This window comes from Anas acuta, chromosome 18 (genome assembly GCF_963932015.1).
Source record: "Anas acuta chromosome 18, bAnaAcu1.1, whole genome shotgun sequence".
NCBI classification, from domain to species: Eukaryota; Metazoa; Chordata; class Aves; order Anseriformes; family Anatidae; genus Anas; species Anas acuta.
This window is the reverse complement of record NC_088996.1, coordinates 1,190,718-1,212,263: the sequence shown is the minus strand read 5'-3', so window position 1 is coordinate 1,212,263 and position 21,546 is coordinate 1,190,718. Positions and strand designations below refer to the sequence as shown.

The window sequence follows — 21,546 nt, the reverse complement described above, 5'->3', positions numbered from 1 at the left end:
GTCCACAATTTGGGCAACCCAACAGGAAAAACACAGAAGAGCTGTACTGAAGAGACTGGATTTGTCATTGGCAACTGGAAATTCAACATTTTCTGTCCCCAGAATCAGGCATCTAGCCTAAGACACTCAGCTGCTCTCAAACAGATCCTGAAGGCACATCCTGAGGATGGGCACTTTGTCCCAGCATGACAGCACTGCATAAAACAGGTTTGCGACCTACTGCTGAGAGCAGGGCCTCACAGGAAAGCAACAGCAGCTACCAGTACTTCACCTGCTGCTGCCACGGGATGCTGCCTTGACAGTGCAGATGTTACAGCTTTCCTGGAAATGGAAGACTAGAGCTCCCACCTCAACCTGAGGGGAGCAAGCCCCCAGCTCTCCCTGGGTGAGGCTTCTTAGCCATCTCTGCTCCTCCCAGACCTTGCTCTTTGCATGAGGTCTTCTGAACTCTGTGCTCTGAGCTGCCAAGACCCTCCTGTCCCCTCCTAGGCCATGACCTATAACCACTGTGTTGTTGGGCACCAATTGGAAACCTAGCACCCTGGCTTGGACTAGGTTTGGGCTCCAGGCTTGGGCTAAGATGCCCAAAATGTGAGTGCTACAGTGCAGAACCTTCCTTGGAAAAGGCCTTCATGCACAGAACAGTGCCTGATGCTGGGTGTTCCATCAGATCCCATGAATCATTTTTCTAACCTTGTCCCCATATTACCCACTGACATCTTTTAATGACCAAAGTGCCAATGACCAGGAGAAAAGTTTGTTGAAATCTGACAGGATTTAAAGCAACTTACATGACAGTGCCAATTTCCTATATCAGTCACTTTCCAGGACTTCCAGCAAATCTCTCTTTCCCACTCTATCAGCACTCAAGGGGCATGTTTGCCAACACCAGTACTCTAGTATAGGTAACACTGTTTTTTTTTTGGACTGTGTGAATGTGTGGAAGCCATATATGATGAGATGGGAATGCTGGACTAAGGATGTATCAGGCACAGAGCATCTGGGACTGCATGCTGAGGTGAAATATGTGTGTATGTGTCTAATTATAGGTGTGACTGACTAGAGGGATTTTTCTGTCAATTGTAGGTAGGAAAAAAGCTGTGGGGGCCTTTTGCTAGATCAGAGTTATTTTTCCTTGGGTTATAGGCAGGTAACACCTGGATAAGCTTAAAGGTTTTTGGCAAAAGAATGGAGCATCTCTTGCTCACTGGCACTGACCTAATTGCATCAGAAGTCTCAGGAGGCTGTAACTTCTACAGTACAAGTTGGTGCATAAAGTCACAAAAACATTTCTTGGATAGTCTCTCAAATTTTACAATCTGAAGCGTGTACAGAGGCACAAATGCACACGACTCAGTGTGTGTTCTTCCTGATACTTCTGAAGCTGCCTCACATCTCTCTCAGAGACACCAGCCTAAAAACCTGATTAGGACCAAGTCTCTCACTACTGTGGCTTGTGGCTGAACATGCTGCCGTACTTTTAACCCTTGTAACCAGTTCTATGCCTGCACTTCTGCCTTCAGGATTTTACCATCACAACTGCCAAAGCTTTTGAAAATGCTAATTTATCTTTTAACATCCTGTTTTATCTATTGTATTGCTGGGTTAGCTGCAGCACACACATACCAAGCAATACTCTCTGGGTCATACACTGAGTCGGTGGGAAAGTCAGCAATAAGTCCTGCATCCAAGTTCTCTAAGTGCTTTGACTAGTCCAGATTCCCTCCTTAACACCCTTGTCAGATTGTTTATAGAAGATGTATTCATATAGTCAGTAAGACATCAAAATATTCTAATTATATCTAGTCATGTCAAATGACAATTATGCCCTTAGTTCAGTTTGCCAGACAATGCTTTACCAAAGAAGGTTTGCCAAAAATTTTTTGACCGAAGAAAGAGTAGGCATCTGTAGCATCTGCAAATGAGATCGTATATAATCTCCCTGCAGCAAGTCTGCCCTGTCTTCGCGGAAAGCTTCAAGGTAAGCATATGGGGTCTGCAGGCTTGCAGGAAGGAGATGGTGCCCTTATGTACCACAGCATTCTTTGTGCCTCCAGTGCTCATTTCCATGAGTGGACTCAATTTCTCAGCTCAAGTTTTAAATCTGCTTTCAAGACATCTGCACATTTTCACTCTGGAATTATGTGCACCATCAAGTAGGGAATTGCCATTTGTGTTTTGCAGTACTGACCAGCTGCCAGGGTGCAAGACACCCACCTGGTGTCACGAGAGGTAAGAATTTGATTTATTAATTCTTAGAGGGCAGAGAAAGATCTTTTTGGGTGGGATTTCTGTATGGCTGCATGAATGGTCACTGTTTCACCCTATATTCAAAACCAGGATGATTACAGTAGGCAGGTGGTGGGGTACCCACAGCTGGTAAGGTTTTCAAGTGGCCATGTTCGAATCCTCTGGCAACTGATGTAAGACCAGAAAATTCCCATGGGGATATTCTTCACCTTACTTAACTGACCAAACAGGGAGTGAGGCGTGCTGGCTTCACATCATTTTTGTGGCAGCAATAGAACGGTACCAAGATGAACAAAGGTGGAAAAAGTGCAAAACTGTACATCCTACCTCAGAAAGTATGAATTAATACATCATCTGAGCATACAGAGATTCTAACCATCTTTGTAAAATGCAGGGCTCTCTCAGGTACACATTTTCTTTATCTAGACAAAAAAAAAAAAAGAAAAAAAAAAGAAAAAAAAGAAGAAAAAAGAGACTTAACTGTTGAACAGATGAAATAAATTTCACTAATGTAGCTAGGGAATTTTCAATTGCAGTTGGCTAACTTAGCTATCCACATGTTTAACAAGGCATCTAAAGACATATTTTTATTTTCTAAAATTTGGAGAACTCACCTGCTCCTGGATGTTTTTTTAAGGAAGTGTTTATTTGGGAGCTTCATACAAGCATAGCAATTCCAATTTCAGTGCTTGAATTTTGTTTTACTCAAGTCAGAACTTTGGGGCTGGGATTATTTAGATATTGTACTTAAGAACAACAAATGTATAAACAAATTAAATTATGGCAGAATATTAAAATATACAAGACTTGCCTTTTTCTTCTGTTGGCAACTTCAGTAGCAAAATTCATTAATTTCCCAAGGCCTTCCTTTTACCATCCTAGTTAATAAGCAAATGCCCCATTGGTTCAATATTTTCCAGGACCGTAGGTCTCCTATACTACAGATTTTCAAAAACGTTTCTTCACATTTACTCTTTTAAACAAAATGTTCCACCTGTATTTCTACTTCTGATAGTGATGTCATTAAAACTTGCTGAGTAGCTTCGGTAGTTCTTACAGACATGATATTCTTAAAATGCCAAACTTTCAGTTGTGAAAGGTGATTAAATATTGCTCTCCTAGAAGTCTGAAGACCTAAGTTACATCAATTATATCCTCATTTTCTAAGTAACCTAAAGATTAGGATCTTCAGTTAGGTCATTATAGTTGTTCTAAATATTAGATTGTGATGAGAAAACAAAGAACAGGATATAAAAGATTTCCCAATCTTACAGAATAGACATAAATAATCAATGCCATATTACTTCTAGCCATTAGAGTCTTCTGCTGACGTGTCTTCAGTAAAGCACAGACATGGCCTCTGCAGATGCGGAGATGGCTGTTTTTGGGGAGGCGGCTCCCTACCTCCGAAAGTCAGAAAAGGAAAGAATTGAGGCCCAGAACAAACCTTTTGATGCCAAGTCATCCGTCTTTGTGGCCCATCCCAAGGAATCCTTTGTAAAAGGGACAATCCAGAGCAGGGAAACAGGGAAGGTCACTGTGAAAACTGAAGGTGGAGAGGTAAGAGAAAATGAAACTTCAGATCAACAGTTGATTCACACTGAGCTTCTAGCTGACATATGCAGACATATTCTTTCATTTCCTTGGCAGACTCTGACCGTGAAGGAAGATCAAATCTTTTCCATGAACCCTCCCAAGTATGATAAAATTGAGGACATGGCCATGATGACCCACCTCCACGAACCCGCTGTGCTGTACAACCTCAAAGAGCGTTATGCAGCCTGGATGATCTACGTAAGTACCAGCAGCTCTCTTCCTTTGGGTAGCTGGAAGGCCTGCTGTGCCAGGCTGAGCAGAAGCCAACGTGCTGTCTCCCTTCCTCGCAGACCTACTCGGGTCTCTTCTGTGTCACTGTCAACCCCTACAAGTGGCTGCCAGTGTACAACCCGGAGGTGGTGTTGGCCTACCGAGGCAAAAAGCGCCAGGAGGCCCCTCCACACATCTTCTCCATCTCTGACAACGCCTATCAGTTCATGCTGACTGGTGAGTGCTTGATCTCATTCAAAGCAATCTGAACCAAAAAGCCTCGTGGCTCTTACTGGAGCACAGGACAAGGCAGCTACAAATCCCATGGAGCTAAGTGAGAGAAACTGACAACTGCAAGCCAAACTGTACCAGAAACATGCATAGATTCAGCACTGTGTACTATTGTACCCTATTCTACACTTTCCCACCACAGACATAATACTGAGCTCATAATATCCTTCCCCCCCCCTCCTTTTTTTTTTTTTCTTTTTTTTTTCAATGAGAGAACAGAAAGCATACAATCTTTGTATGCATACCATACAATATGGTATGTATGATTGTATGACACCATACAATCTTTGCTTTGAGCACAGGTAGTCAGTTTGATTTGATTCCTTGATGAGAACTGTGTGAAGGGCAAGTGCCTACAGACTTTGTCTGAGGACCATGTGCATCTGAGAGTTGTATGGGTCCAGCAGAGCTTATACTTACTACTGTTAGAAGGAAATTCAGTACTGTCTTCTATAAGTTACCGCTTGGACTTTCTGGAGAAGCCCCAACTTACATTTACAGATTTACTTTTCAGTCAACTAACACAGTTCTATTCAGGACAATGGCTAAAAACTTTAATTCTACCTCTTTCACAGACCGCGAGAATCAGTCAATCCTGATCACGTAAGTACACTTCTTGCTCAGGTCCCTGCAGGGCTACAGGGAACCAGGAGACCTGCTTCCTGACCACACTCTCCCTGCTTCTCTATTTCATTTGGCAGTGGAGAATCTGGTGCAGGGAAGACTGTGAACACAAAGCGCGTCATCCAGTACTTTGCAACAATTGCAGCTAGTGGGGAGAAGAAGAAGGAGGAGCAGTCTGGCAAAATGCAGGTAAAATTATAGATAGGGGCTCAAATCAATGCTTTTCTCTGTTCCTCATTTTTGAAAAGTAATAACTAGGAATAATTATTGTCCTGTAGGGAACACTAGAGGATCAAATCATCAGCGCCAACCCACTGCTGGAGGCATTTGGAAATGCCAAGACTGTGAGGAATGACAACTCCTCGCGCTTTGTGAGTTGTAGCTTTGGACAAAATCCCTCCTAACAGTAGTGATGAGCCTAGCGACATTCTTACATAAAGAGATGTCAAAAGAATCCATCTAGGCTGAAGTGGTTCTTTTCCCCCTCAACAGGGCAAATTCATCAGAATCCACTTTGGGGCCACAGGCAAACTGGCTTCTGCTGACATTGAAACTTGTAAGTGACATCCTGGCATGATCACATCCCTTCCTAAATTCCTACCTCCGTGTGCTGTCTCATTCCTAGCACTTTCTTCCTGCTTTGCCAGATCTGCTGGAGAAGTCCAGAGTCACTTTCCAGCTCAAGGCAGAAAGAAGCTACCACATTTTTTATCAGGTCACCTCCAACAAGAAGCCAGAGCTAATTGGTAGGAGGCATCAGTGAGCTTTTTTGGAGAAAGATCACTGAGCAACAATGAATTACACTATAGAAACAATGAAATTTAACCCATCAATATTTGTTTTCAGAAATGCTCCTTATCACCACCAACCCATATGACTACCCTTTTGTGAGTCAAGGTGAGATCACTGTTCCCAGCATTGATGACAAGGAGGAGTTGATGGCTACAGATGTAAGTAATTTATGAAACAGGTAAGCTGGTACAGGTCATACATCATATAACAGGCAAATATTCCACTTTACTGATTCTATTACCAGAGTGCCATTGACATCCTGGGCTTCACTGCTGACGAGAAGACTGCCATCTACAAGCTGACAGGGGCTGTCATGCACTACGGCAACTTGAAGTTCAAGCAGAAACAGAGAGAGGAGCAGGCAGAGCCAGATGGCACAGAAGGTATTGTCAAACTCAGAAATTATAACTCTGAGACACTCTGTATGTGAAAGACACAGAGTGATCTAAAATTAGATTTTAGGATTTCAAGGAAAACAGCAAGTAAGAAAAAAAATCTTACTTCTCACAGTACATCATTTTCTCTGATGTATAATCTCTGGATTTATGTATCCCATATGATGAAAAATTTTCAGTTTAAACTGCCTTCTAAACTGTGCCAGGAAGCTAGTAGCTGTGGATGCCTTTACTGTAACATTATTAGTCATATTTTTATTGAGAATGCCTTGCACTCATTGTGGAACAATAAAGATATTCAGCTCTAAAAGGATAGAGGGCCATATTTTCATTCACCCTCACCTGTCTGATGTCCAGGGAACTCTGATGAGAGAGGTGGATTTGATTCCTCTCTGTCAGAGCAAGAGCTAGAACCCATGCCTCCAGTTTTCTGAGCCTTCTCGTTTTAAAGAACTAGGCAGAAGTTGGGAAGTGCCATAGTCATGTCTGAAAAAGGATGAAAACCTATGAATTTTACAGAAGATCAGAAGTAGAAACCAAAGCTCAGAAAGGGTTGTAGATGCTGAATCCTAAAGAGTACAGATAAATCCTCTGTGTTCCACTCTAAATATTTGGGTGTTTTTTGTCACCTTCTGAGTATAGCTCATTATCTGACTGAGGTCACTGCAACTTCTGAGCTACACACATACAAGAAATATTCAGATTAACAAGCTGCAGGCTTCAATTTTGTGCTAGGAATTTTTTGAAAAAACTTCATTGCATTTTGCATGCTTCAATGAAGACCTTCAAATGTAAGTTCTTTCAGAAAAGTTCAATATGTATAATTATGACTTTGATGCTACACAGATTATATCTGTGACATTCTTTCAACATATTTCAAAGCATGGAAACCTGAACACTGCAGCCCTTAGAGATGCAAAATCTATATGACACAAAATTCTTTTTTTTTTTCTTTTTTTTTTTTCTTTTTTTTTTTTTTTCTATCTATCTTTGCCATTTAGTTGCTGACAAGGCTGCCTATCTTATGGGCCTGAATTCAGCTGACATGCTGAAGGCATTGTGTTACCCTCGAGTCAAAGTTGGGAATGAATATGTGACCAAGGGTCAAACCGTGCAGCAGGTGAGAAACATGGTAACCTGGAACCATGCTTTTAATTAATATGCATTTGATTCTCCTCTGCTCTGTGTTGTAACTTCAGGTATTTACTTTTGTTTTAGGTTCACAATGCTGTAGGTGCTCTGGCAAAGGCTGTCTATGAGAGGATGTTCTTGTGGATGGTTGTTCGTATCAACCAGCAGCTGGATACAAAGCAGCCCAGGCAGTACTTCATTGGTGTCTTGGACATTGCTGGCTTTGAGATCTTTGATGTGAGTAACAAAGATTTGGTAAGAGCTGCTTAGAGAGCTGCTTAGAAATGACAGCTGGGTGTTCTGACAACTCTCAGACATATTTTTAAAGAACACATATGATCAACACTTTTTTTTTTTTTGTAGCTAATTGCCTTTTTTTTTTTGCCATGAAGTAAGAAATGACATTTGAAAGGACTTTTCTTATAACAATAGCCTCATTTTCAAGATGTGCAAGCTCAAAAGAGCAGAAAGGCCTAAGCAGAAAAATTTCTTAGTTTAAAAGATCAAGTTAAAGACCGTATAAAGCACATACATCATAATAGGCCTAACTTTGTATTTTTTTTTCTGTAATTTGTTCTAAGATAATATAGGAAATACATTCTATTTTCACAGTTTTATCAAGGAGAAAAATATGATCGTGAACAATGAATGTCATGCGTTTCTCTATTTTGTTATATAGATATAAAGCTGACTGAAGAAATGCTCAGTCACTATGAAAACAGAGTAACTGCATTCCTTATTTTTAAAGGGTAAGGTTTTGCAATTACTTCTGCATCTTGCAGATATGGATCTTTCTCATTCTATTTCCAGTTCAACAGCTTTGAGCAGCTGTGCATCAACTTCACCAATGAGAAACTGCAGCAGTTCTTCAACCACCACATGTTTGTACTGGAGCAGGAGGAGTACAAGAAGGAAGGGATTGAATGGACATTCATTGACTTTGGGATGGACCTGGCTGCCTGCATTGAGCTCATTGAGAAGGTATGGGCATGGGAATATTATAATTACTTGGTCTAATTTTTCAAAGGGATCATTCATGTTCATGTCCAAATATTCAGATTTTGTTATTCAAGAATACTTAGCTGTTTAGTTTATTTTATCTGTCAAATGAGACGTTAAGGTGGTGTGGTGATGTCACAGAGCAGATTTGAACTGGTATTTTCTGAAGTGCAAAAAGATTGTTAAACTCCCAATAAAACTTTTTTTTTTTTTTTTTTTTTTTTTTTTTTTTTCCCAAAACAGATAGAAACAGTTTCCAGTTAAAACTCTGCAGCTCACCTTTCAGCTCCAACTGACTTGTGCTCCTACAGCAAAATAGATATATCACTCGTAAAATAAACATAGAAGATGGAAATGCATCACTGATTACAAACAGTCACACTTAATGGGCATCCTTTGACTTAGAATAAGGAGGTATTCATATTGAGCATGGAATTTAACGTTCATTGGCTATCAGGATGATAAGAAATTATAATCATAGAACTGTGAGATCATTTAATCTAACTCCCTTGGTCAAAGCATCGTTAACTGGACAGGTTTCTCAGGACCATGTAAAGCTTGGTTTAGAATATTTCAGATGATACCCTAAGAATAGATACTCTGGGGAATCTGTTCCAACTGTTGACCACTCTCACAGTAAAAAAAAAGCATTTCTTACATTTAAATGGAATTTCCTGTAATTCGATTTGTGCCTGTGGCACCTTGTACTGTCACTGAGAACCACTGAAAAGAGACTGGCTTCATCTTCCTTCCCACCTCCCATTAAGTGTTTATACACATTAGTAAGATCCTCCTGAGCCTTCTTTTCTCATGGCTGAACAGTCTCAGCTCTCTCAGCCTCTACTTGTATGTCAGATATTCCAGTCTAAATATATTAGTGGCCCTTCAATGTGCTTACTCTAGTATGTCTATGCTTTTCTTGTGCTGGGGAGCCCAGAACTGGACAAAGCACTTCAGATGTTTCTCAGCAGAGCTGAGTAGAGAGGAAGGATCACCTCCATCAACCTGCTGATAATATTCTTCTTAATGCAACAAAGAATAGGTGCCTGTCCTTTCTGTAGGGGTGTACTGTATACTCATTTTGGTTCAATTACTTTTATGACATCTGTATATGTTTGTGTTCCTCTGAATAAGAAGGTAGTGTCCTGGTTATATAAAGAAACTTTTCAACACAAACTAAAGGAACTTCAATTTATCATTATGAATCATTTGGTGTAAAAAAAAAACAAAACAAACATAACTGTCAATATGTTTAATTACATTTTCTAGCATAAAATGTGACTGAAAAATAACTTTTTCTGATGAACACTTATGTCTGTGTTCTGCTACTCTTACTAGATAAAGACCGTAATTGCCCATAAAACTAAATAGCAATTTGTCTCTCCTGTGTATTTCTTCCAGCCCATGGGCATCTTCTCCATCCTGGAAGAGGAGTGCATGTTCCCCAAGGCAACTGACACCTCTTTCAAGAACAAGCTCTATGACCAGCATCTGGGCAAGTCCAGCAATTTCCAGAAGCCCAAGCCTACCAAAGGCAAGGTTGAGGCCCACTTCTCCTTGATACACTATGCTGGCACGGTGGACTACAACATCACTGGCTGGCTTGAGAAGAACAAGGACCCCCTGAATGAAACTGTTATTGGGTTATACCAGAAGTCTTCACTGAAAACACTGGCCTTACTCTTTGCCAACTATGGTGGAGCAGAAGCAGGTCAGATCTATGAAAGTCATATTTTCAGTGATGTACAGCTTAGAAAAAGGAATTGTAAGAGGCAATAAAAAAAATATAAAATCTATTTTATATATTTTTAATTTTTGCAGAGGCTAGTGCTGGTGCTGGCAAGAAAGGTGGCAAGAAGAAGGGTTCTTCATTCCAGACGGTCTCCGCTCTTTTCCGGGTGCAGTACAAAGTTCAATATTTTTTTTCCTAATATAAGGAGGAAATTCATCACTTAAAATAACCTGCCTTTTTTGGCTTAGTTGTGTAAAAAAAAAAAAAAAAAAAAAAAAAAAAAAAAGATGTTCTTGGGCCAGAGGAGCAAACCCACTGTAACTTATTTATGCTCTTTTCTATTGAATGCACAACATATGGCTGTGTCCACTTCTCCAGAAAACTTCTAAAATATACCTAGAAGACACAAATTTCCTTTAGATGTCTACCTCTGCTTCAGAACCTTTTATTACCCCTTAACAACATTGTTTCTGCTCAGAGGCCTGGAGGTGAGCTGTTTGCTCCGATTGTATCTCTAGCATTTTTTTCATGATTCATGCATCAGTTATGATTGAAATAAACCTTGGGATACGATTTTTTAAGATGTGAGATATCTGGCAGTTTTTTCTCATAGCCAAGCTTTGCTGCCTGGCTGTTCTATACACTTCTGTCAGGTAATATGCTGAGTCTCTCCTGAGGCTATTTATTATGATATTCACTTATTATGATATTCACTTATTATGATATTCACTTAGGGCTCTCTTCTTGATCCAGCCTAATTTGTCCTACATATCTGTTGTCATATGATTCTTGATTACCTGACATAACCTCTAGCCAGTTCTCTGAAACATGACATGGACTTTGTGTATACAACCTAGGATAAATAATCATAGATCTAGGCTATGTTTTCAAGGCTTTTGCCTTGCAAGTGGGAAATTATTGCCAGCACATATCATTCAAAAATAATGTAATAAGCCCGTGTTTAAGCTAGTAATACTTTAAGAAATAAGAGGTGATCCTTGCTGCATTTAGGTTGCATTGCTCTTAAGTTTTCAGACTTTCTTAAAGTTTAGACGTGCTAAGGTTTGGACTACTTAATTTAGGTAGTCCGAAATGTCCTCTGGGGTTACCTACTCTAATTATAGACAATAATTATTTATTTATAAATAATTATACAGATACTAGTTACAGACCAGCCCTGGGATTCATCTTACCTTATTCTCATCTCACCTTACCTTACAAACAAAACATGAAACTGAGACACAAAATTCAGCCTGTTCCTTTTGCTTTTAGTGGAGAAAATAGGAAGGTTCTATGTAGTGTGAACCATATGACTCATCTTAAATGTCTACTGTAGTATGCTTCAAACTGCATCTGAGAAGTATCACTATATCTCTCCTGGAATGTATAATGGAAGATGGATATAATTTCTAATGAAGGTATTTCACTAGAGTCAGTGAAATGTCATAAAACTGTATGTTTAAGAGTACAGAGTTCCTACAGACTAAACAGACAAACTTAATACCTTACGTTAATAATAACAAAGATACATGGAAAGTCAGAAAACTGGTGCAGGTGGCTTCAGTTCAGGATTCTGCAAGCTAATATTTGATAACACATTATTTCGGTACAGATTGCTTGATGCTTACAGTGGAAATTACATTTGCTGATATAAACTTTTGTTAATGACTCTCCCAGGAAAATCTAAACAAGCTGATGACAAATCTGAGAAGCACCCACCCCCATTTTGTACGCTGCATCATCCCAAATGAAACAAAAACACCTGGTAAGAGACTCACATACAGGAAGTCTTCAATATGGTGCTGATCTTCCCTGATGTATTACAGAATACAACATTCATTTGTGCTCTGAATTGTTAGGTGCCATGGAACATGAGCTGGTGCTGCATCAGCTTCGGTGTAACGGTGTGCTGGAAGGGATCAGAATTTGCAGGAAAGGATTTCCCAACAGAGTCTTGTATGCAGATTTTAAACAGAGGTCAGACTGCTTCCCCTTCCTGAATCATTTTGGCCATCTTAAGTAGCTTATGAAATTTAAAATTCACCTCTGGTGAATAGAACCTTCTCTAACATTTACATTTAGCAGTGGAGTTATGTTCTCTTTCTTGTAGTGTATCAGTCAATTAGTCTCAACAACAGACCTCCTTATATTACCATTTTCTCCCCCAGATACAAAGTATTAAATGCAAGTGCTATTCCAGAGGGACAGTTCATTGACAGCAAGAAGGCTTGTGAGAAACTTCTTGGATCAATTGATATAGACCACACACAATATAAGTTTGGTCACACCAAGGTACCAAAACTGTTTATTTCAAGTACTGCATGTTTTTGTTTTGTATAGCTTAAGAGAGATATTTTAGAAAGCACGTGAAATCATCAAACACTGACGTGTTTAAAACATATCAACTAAATACTTTTTGACTCACCACTTCAATAAAACAGTGAAATTCATTGTCATAGGATGATTCTAATTCAGGGTTCCTAATTGAAGACAAAGTTGTAGAATAGAAGAATCAAGGATTAATAAAAACAAATGAATAAATCTGGCTATTATAGTTCTTCAACTGCAGTAATATGACTGTAATAACCAGACCAGGATTCTTGAAGATATAATATAATGGATATAATGGATATAATGGATATAATGGATATAATATATCCATCACTGCCTACATTCTTCGTGGTTTTGCTTTTTCTCTAACTTCCCATATAATCTGCCATGGCAGACAGGATATGGGCTACTGTGAACAGCAAGCACATAGACTGTACCTATTTTTATGTTCTTACCTAAGGTGTTCTTCAAAGCCGGGCTGATAGGCCTTTTGGAAGAGATGAGGGATGAGAAGCTGGCGCAGCTCATTACTCGCACACAAGCCAGGTGCAGGGGCTTCCTAATGAGAGTGGAGTACCAGAAAATGGTGGAGAGGAGGTAAACATTTATTTAAATCAAGTTCAATGTATGTTTTGTCATCTGTGCCTAAATTTTTAATATTTATTTCACTTACCATTCAGAGAGTCCATCTTCTGCATCCAGTACAACATTCGTGCATTCATGAATGTCAAGCACTGGCCCTGGATGAAGCTGTTCTTCAAAATCAAGCCCTTGCTGAAGAGTGCAGAATCTGAGAAGGAGATGGCCAACATGAAACAAGAGTTTGAGAAAACCAAGGAAGAACTTGCAAAGTCTGAGGCAAAGAGGAAGGAGCTGGAGGAGAAAATGGTGAAGCTTGTGCAGGAGAAAAATGATCTGCAGCTTCAAGTGCAGGCTGTGAGTAGGGCTAGTGTGCCTCATTCTAACTTAACAGGGGCTACAAGACTGATGTTTACAATTAAATTTTCAAAAGACACATACCAAGTAAAAGTTAAATCAATTACTTTGTACTTCATTAAATGATGCTTTTAAAAACATAACTAGATACTGTCAGAAAGTTCAAGTAAGGGTATTCTATGATTGTATGTATATCATGTGTGAGACTTATCAAACAATCATAGAATCATAGCATATCCTGAGTTGAAAGGATCCGCAAGGATCACAGAACCACTTAGGTTGGAAGAGACCTCCAAGATCACCTAGGCCAACCTCTGGCCTAACACTAACAAGTCCTTCACTAAACCATATCACTAAGTTCAACATCTAAAAGTCTTTTAAAGACCTTCAAGGATGATGACTCAGCCACTTCCCTGGGAAGCCCATTCCAATGCCTAACAACCCTCTCAGTAAAGAAGTTCTTCTTAATATCCAACCTAAACCTCCCCTGATGAAACTTTAGCCCATTCCCCCTCGTCCTATCACCGGGCACGTGGGAGAATAGACCAACCCCCACCTCACTACAGCCTCCTTTAATGTATCTATAGAGTGTCATGAGGTTGCCCCTGAGCCTCCTCTTCTCCATGCTGAACAATCCCAGCTTGCTCAGCTGCTCCTCGTAAACCATTCTCCAGACCCCTCACCAGCTTTGTAGCTCTTCTCTGGACTTGCTCAAGCACCTCGATGTCCTTCTTGTAGCAAGGGGCCCAAAACTGAACACAGTACTCGAGGTGAGGCCTCACCAGAGCCGAGTAGAGGGGGACAGTCACTTCCCTAGCCCTGCTGGCCACACTGCTTCTTATACAAGCCAGGATGCTGTTGGCCTTCTTAGCCACCTGAGCACACTGCTGGCTCATATTCAGCTGACTATCAACCAAGGTCCTATCTACTATCAACTCCCAGGTCATTTTCTGCCAGGCAGCTTTCCAACCACTCATCTCCCAGCTTGTAGTGCTGCTTGGGGTTGTTGCACCCCAGGTGTGCCCAGCACTTGGCCTTGTTGAATTTCATATAGTTGATCTTCAAGTCCAACTGCTGGCTACACAAAGGACCTCCCAAAAATAAAACCCTATGTATGAGAACATTGTCCAAGCACTTCTTGAACTCTAGCAGGCTCAGGGCTGTTCCCACTTCCCTGGGGAGCCTGTTCCAGTGCCTGACCGCTCTCTTGGAAAAGATTCTTTTCCTAATACTCAGTCTGCACCACCCTTGAATCAGGTTCATGCCATGTCTAATTGCTGGTCACCAGGGAAAATAGATCAGCACCTCCCCTGCTGTTCCCTCTTGTGAGGAAGCTGCAAACGGTTGCATCGAGAAAGATTTTGGTCTGCTACTTAAAACTCCTACAAGCACATACTTTCTGTTGGAACATAAAACAGATATTTAACCATAAAATAACTATTAAGATTCTAAATTTTTAAGCTGAGAACCACAATATCCCCCCAAAAGTCATATCCTGAAAAAAGTCCATTTTCACGATCAGGAAGCTGACGCTTTAGCCGATGCTGAGGAAAGGTGTGACCAGCTCATCAAAACCAAAATCCAGCTGGAAGCCAAAGTAAAGGAGGTGACTGAGAGGGCTGAGGATGAGGAGGAAATTAATGCTGAGCTGACAGCCAAGAAGAGGAAACTGGAGGATGAATGTTCAGAGCTGAAGAAAGACATTGATGACCTGGAGTTAACCTTGGCCAAGGTTGAGAAGGAAAAACATGCTACCGAAAACAAGGTAAGACTCAGAAGACATCACTCACACTCGAGAAAGAATTGTAGTCTGTTACACAGCATGAAGTTTTAAACCACATTTTTTATCTACGCTTGCTCCCTTCTTGTCAAAGGTGAAAAACCTTACAGAGGAGATGGCAGCTCTGGATGAGACCATTGTGAAACTGACAAAAGAGAAGAAAGCCCTCCAAGAGGCCCACCAGCAGACACTGGACGACCTGCAGGCTGAAGAGGACAAAGTCAATACATTGACCAAAGCAAAAACCAAGCTGGAGCAGCAAGTGGATGATGTAAGCACATGTGCCTCCAGCGAGACAGGACAGGTATGGAGTTCAACCTGCCTGGCATTAATGGTGTTGTTGTGTTTAGCTGGAAGGGTCCCTGGAGCAAGAGAAGAAACTGCGCATGGACCTTGAAAGGGCTAAGAGGAAACTTGAGGGAGATCTGAAGCTGGCCCACGATAGCATAATGGATTTGGAAAATGATAAGCAGCAGCTGGATGAGAAACTGAAGAAGTAAGTGTGGTTGTGGGACACCTGAGTGCAGGTCAGGTGCATTTATTAGGTAGTTTTATTCAGATGTTAAGAGTGTGATACTGTATGCTTTGTGCAAAGGAAAGACTTTGAAATCAGCCAGATCCAGAGCAAAATTGAAGATGAGCAACTTCTTGGCATGCAATTGCAGAAGAAGATTAAGGAGCTGCAGGCAAGTCTCTGGTCCTTCCCCTCCACCCTTCAGAAGGACATCAGTACAAGGAAGGCATGGGTGTGAAGGGTCTCGCATTTTCCCCAGGCCCGTATCGAGGAACTGGAGGAGGAAATTGAGGCAGAGCGAACCTCTCGGGCAAAAGCAGAGAAGCACCGTGCTGACCTCTCCAGGGAGCTGGAGGAGATCAGCGAGCGCCTGGAAGAAGCCGGAGGGGCTACAGCAGCTCAGGTTGAGATGAACAAGAAGCGTGAGGCAGAATTTCAGAAGATGCGCCGCGACCTCGAAGAGGCCACGCTGCAGCACGAAGCCACAGCTGCCACCCTGCGGAAGAAGCACGCAGACAGCACAGCTGAGCTTGGGGAGCAGATCGACAACCTGCAACGAGTCAAGCAGAAGCTGGAGAAGGAGAAGAGTGAGCTGAAGATGGAGATAGATGACTTGGCCAGTAACATGGAGTCTGTTTCTAAAGCCAAGGTACTGAAATACTTTAATTAGTACTTTGTAAACTATGTAATACTTATTTTTATTTTTATACTTAAACATCACTGGGTTACAATACAACTTTTTTCTTCTAAATTAATATATACATCCTGGGTTTATGCGTATTGTCCATAGATATGTAAATTGCATCTCCTGGCTACATTTTCTTGCTGTAAATATGGCAGAGTCCAGGTATTAACACATTTTTAAATGTATGTTTTCCAACTAGGCAAACCTGGAGAAGATGTGCCGCACTCTGGAAGACCAACTAAGTGAATTTAAAACAAAGGAAGAGCAGAATCAACGCATGATCAGTGATCTCAGTGCTCAAAGAGCTCGTCTACAGACAGAATCTGGTAAGGCAACAAATCTTTAGTTTGGAAATGGAAGAATCCTTTACATGGCTTTATTTCATTTCAAATTTATTTAATTTGGCCATTAAAAAAATTCTAAATACAAACTTTTCCAGGTGAATATGCACGCCAGGTTGAGGAGAAAGATGCTTTAATTTCTCAGCTTTCTAGAGGGAAACAGGCGTTCACCCAACAGATTGAGGAACTGAAGCGACAACTAGAGGAAGAGATAAAGGTGAAGACACTTCATGTATATTTATTTTATAAAGTTTATATATCATTGCTCTGTCAGTGCACACTCCTGGCTTCCTGCACTAGATCAGTCTTTGGCTTGATATTTCCGTGCACTGTGTAGATTGCTATTTTCCTGGAAGATATTCCAGTGTTTAAATACCAGTATGAAAATATTTCCCAGAATACAGCTACTCCTAATTGCAATAATTTTAAATCCAGGCCAAGAATGCCCTGGCCCATGGCTTGCAGTCTGCTCGTCACGACTGTGACTTGCTCCGGGAACAATATGAGGAGGAGCAGGAAGCCAAGGGTGAGCTGCAGCGTGCCCTGTCCAAAGCCAACAGCGAAGTGGCCCAGTGGAGAACCAAATATGAGACAGACGCTATTCAACGCACAGAGGAGCTGGAGGAGGCCAAGTAGGTGGTGACAGGATGCAAACAAGCAGGAGGGGCAATGAAAATTCAGAAAGGACCTTGGAAACAAAGAGCAAGATATTCAAAGAAATAAGTCATGGGGTTGCTTTAGGGAAGGATGACAGATGTGGTAAACTTTATCTATGGACCTTGTGGATTGGAGTCCACAGACTGCAAAATGACTAAGCGTGCAATTGTAAAGAGCATACTCATTCCTCTTTGATCACTAACTACGAGCTTTTTATCACCTCCCAGGAAGAAGCTGGCACAGCGCCTGCAGGATGCAGAGGAACACGTTGAAGCTGTCAACGCCAAATGTGCTTCCCTGGAAAAGACAAAGCAGAGGCTGCAGAACGAGGTGGAAGACCTGATGATTGACGTAGAGCGAGCAAATGCTGCCTGCGCAGCTCTGGACAAGAAGCAGAAGAACTTTGACAAGGTATTCTGGCCTCTGGCCCTGTGCTTCACGGGCAGGGCATCTCCTCACAATTGCCACATCCATACTCACACCCTGTTGCTCCTCAGATCCTGGCAGAGTGGAAGCAGAAGTACGAGGAAACACAGGCTGAGCTGGAAGCTTCCCAGAAGGAGTCTCGCTCTCTCAGCACAGAGCTGTTTAAGATGAAGAATGCCTATGAGGAGTCCTTGGACCACCTGGAAACGCTGAAGCGTGAGAACAAGAACTTGCAGCGTAAGTCCCTAGCCCTCTGCTGCTGGCCAGGCTTTCCCCCAAGCTTGTCTACCCACCACTCCACACACGTGAGTGCCCGCAGTGATGAGAAGAGACCTGTCAGCCTGGTGCGTCAGGGCCTTTCCCTTTATGCCCTATGTCTGACCATGCCTTGTTTCACCCTTCCTTACAGAGGAGATTTCTGACCTCACGGAGCAAATTGCAGAGGGAGGAAAGGCGATCCACGAGCTGGAGAAAGTCAAGAAGCAGATTGAGCAGGAGAAATCTGAAATCCAGGCTGCCTTGGAGGAAGCTGAGGTATGTGCCCATAGTCACTGCTGTCCACACTAGAAACGTTAGCAGTGGGGAAACGTGGCTAAGTAGTGGACGGTCCCCCTTCTGTTCTAGCTGTGGAGCACATCCACACCAGGTTCTCTGAAAAATTCTGTAATTATCAAGCAAACAAGAAGTAGCTCTACCCATGTTATACATGTTTGTGACCATTTGCCCAGGCCTCCCTAGAACATGAAGAGGGGAAAATCCTGCGCCTCCAGCTGGAGCTCAACCAGGTCAAGTCTGAGATTGACAGGAAGATCGCAGAGAAAGATGAGGAAATCGACCAGCTGAAGAGAAATCACCTCAGAATTGTGGAGTCCTTGCAGAGCAGTCTGGATGCTGAGATCAGGAGCAGGAACGAAGCCCTGCGGCTGAAGAAGAAGATGGAGGGAGACCTGAATGAAATGGAGATCCAGCTGAGCCATGCCAACCGTGTGGCTGCAGAGGCACAAAAGAACCTGAGAAACACACAGGCAGTGCTCAAGGTCAATTCAGCAAAGCTACACATACAAGAAAGGCTTCTCTAACATTTTTGGCACCCTAGTGTGCTGTGCTGCCTTGTCATTTCTCTTGCCTCTTTTACAGGATACCCAGATACATTTGGATGATGCACTCAGGACGCAGGAAGACCTGAAGGAGCAGGTGGCCATGGTGGAGCGCAGAGCAAACCTCTTGCAGGCTGAGATTGAGGAGCTGCGGGCAGCCCTGGAGCAGACGGAGCGGTCAAGGAAAGTGGCTGAGCAGGAGCTTCTGGATGCAAGCGAGCGTGTGCAGCTCCTCCATACCCAGGTAAAGGCTTTGTTGCCCAAACCAGTTGTTTAGACATTTAACACAGATGACTGTTATAGTAGTAGAGAGTGACGCGGGACAATGGTCTACAATGGCCTCTATACTGCTGTCCACAATGGAAACAGGGTCACAGCCCATCACCTAAGTGCACCACTGATATTTGGTAAACAATTCTCTAATAAAGAATTCCAAACACTGAATTTAAAGGTTGAAGAGGAAAGAGTTGGCTCAGGCTGTAGCTTTGGTATTTCAGGCCTCAGAATACAAGTCTTACAATCTCTGTTTGCACAGAACACCAGCTTGATCAACACCAAGAAGAAGCTGGAAACAGACATTGCCCAAATTCAGAGTGAAATGGAAGACACCATCCAGGAAGCCCGCAATGCTGAAGAGAAGGCCAAGAAGGCCATCACAGATGTGAGTTGGGGAACTCTGTCACTGAGGGTGATGGATGCATTCTTCCCAAAATATCTTTGGCCCCACCTTGGCTTTGCTGCTTTGCCTCTCCAGGCGGCCATGATGGCGGAAGAGCTGAAGAAGGAGCAGGACACCAGTGCCCACCTAGAGAGAATGAAGAAGAACCTGGACCAGACGGTGAAAGACTTGCAGCACCGTCTGGATGAGGCTGAGCAGCTGGCACTGAAGGGAGGCAAGAAGCAAATCCAGAAGCTGGAGGCCAGGGTGCGTAGGGCTGGTATTTGTGCACAAGGGAGCATGTCATGAAGGGAGCCACCTGGAAATCTCCAAACATGAGCTTCTCATTGCAGGTGCGGGAGCTGGAAGGGGAGGTAGATGCTGAGCAGAAGCGCAGTGCTGAAGCCGTGAAGGGTGTGCGCAAGTACGAGAGGAGGGTGAAGGAGCTGACCTACCAGGTAAGGCAAGAGGCATCTTTGTGCTGACACACCCTTCTCACAGAAAGCCAAAGCATTTTCCCATGAACTCCAAGAGGACATGTTTTCTGGTGGTGTGGGGAAACCAGCTCTCTGTCTTTCCTTCTTACCAACCACTGTAGTCTGAGGAAGACCGGAAGAACATTCTCAGGCTCCAGGATCTGGTGGACAAGCTGCAGATGAAGGTGAAATCCTACAAGAGACAATCTGAGGAGGCTGTAAGTATTACTCTGAGTGACGGTAAGAGGATTAATTGAGGAAAAGCATATGGGAAACCTGGGATGTCTACAGGTCAATAATGAAGGACTCCAAATATTCTCTGACATGTTTATATTTTTTTGTAGTGGTTAAGTACTAAAGGAATCAGATCAAATGAGGGAAATAAAAGGGCAAATGTATGCAGTATTTCTGGGGGCATTGAACTGATGTTATTTCTAAGAAGGAATTCTTTCTAATAATACTACATGTACATTGATTAAAATTTTCATACACAAAAAATTATAAATAAACAGTTTTATGAAACACACCTGGAACACTTTGCAAATCAGACATGTTTTTGTAATTATGTGGAAGGAAATGAACAGCCAAGTCAGAACAACCACTAACCTGTGCTCCTCACCACCAACTTCCTCTCCCCACACAGGAGGAGCTGTCCAATGTCAACCTCTCCAAATTCCGCAAGATCCAGCACGAGCTTGAGGAAGCCGAGGAGCGGGCTGACATTGCAGAGTCACAGGTCAACAAACTACGAGCGAAGAGCAGGGAGTTTCATAGGAGGATAGAAGAGGAAGAGTGAAGATGTCACATGGCAGCAAAGTGGCCTGAGGGGTGCACAAAATGTGAACCCTCTGTTGCTTTGTTTTGCAATGTATTTGTAACCATGTCAATGTCTAGAGAATAAAGACCGTAGATTAATTTGCACAGACACTATGAACAGTGGCTTCTTTGTTTTTTATTCCTGAATAAGCTTAGGATTTTGGTGAATCTGCTACAGATGCTTTCAAGCTTCAAGCACTGCTCTTGCCCTTACATATTCTTCATGTTTCTGCTACTGTCCTTTCAGCACAGCTTACAGCCCACGTGAGTTGCAAGAGGGAGCGATCCCTTTCCTCTTTGCTTCGCCTGCTTTTGTTTCTGATCTTGGCAATCACAAATCCTAACCACCAGACTCTGAGTAAGCTATCAGATGTCACAGTGCATCACACTACAATGGGACAGACATTTCCTCAGCAGAGACAATTTTCAGCAGACACTGAAATTGTCACACTGTAATGACTCTTCCACGGTGCCTCTAAATTGTGCAATTTCTCTTACTCTAGATTTGCTCAGCTGCTGTCACCACCTGCTCATAGTTTCTCTGCAGTGTGGCAAAATGCTGAGCCCTGCCAGGGGCCAATCGGGTGGAAAGAGGCCTCCTCAGGGCTGATTTCCCTTACACTGTGTGGCAAGAATGCTCCTCCTCAGCATGTCACCTCAAAGGTCAGGCCGTGTGTGGCAAGTCCACAGGCAAGGGAAAAGAAGAAAGCTGATGGCTGTGTTCCTCCATTATTTCCTCAGATACCTGAAGCTCCCCTTCAGCCTAAATACATGCTAAGCTGGCAATATTTTGGTCAATGTGAGTCAGA

At 42.4% G+C, this 21,546-nt stretch overlaps 1 protein-coding gene across 1 annotated transcript; it reads left to right on the top strand.

Moving 5' to 3' along the window:
- The first annotated feature begins 2,184 nt into the window (after nt 1-2,184).
- Nucleotides 2,185-20,855, top strand: LOC137841838 (myosin heavy chain, skeletal muscle, adult-like). The gene is made up of 39 exons (XM_068655235.1): nt 2,185-2,232; nt 3,561-3,810; nt 3,901-4,044; nt 4,137-4,293; nt 4,923-4,950; nt 5,049-5,160; nt 5,250-5,342; nt 5,464-5,527; nt 5,619-5,717; nt 5,818-5,921; nt 6,008-6,146; nt 7,160-7,278; nt 7,377-7,526; nt 8,100-8,270; nt 9,690-9,999; nt 10,110-10,186; nt 11,698-11,785; nt 11,880-11,997; nt 12,189-12,312; nt 12,812-12,948; nt 13,032-13,287; nt 14,810-15,052; nt 15,162-15,338; nt 15,418-15,563; nt 15,663-15,753; nt 15,841-16,230; nt 16,466-16,592; nt 16,706-16,824; nt 17,043-17,239; nt 17,492-17,675; nt 17,762-17,927; nt 18,100-18,224; nt 18,419-18,727; nt 18,828-19,031; nt 19,323-19,448; nt 19,542-19,712; nt 19,799-19,903; nt 20,044-20,139; nt 20,565-20,855. Exons 2-39 carry the CDS (start codon nt 3,604-3,606, stop codon nt 20,715-20,717), a joined length of 5,826 nt encoding a protein of 1,941 aa, XP_068511336.1. The 5' UTR covers nt 2,185-2,232; nt 3,561-3,603; the 3' UTR covers nt 20,718-20,855.
- Nucleotides 20,856-21,546: the final 691 nt, after the last annotated feature.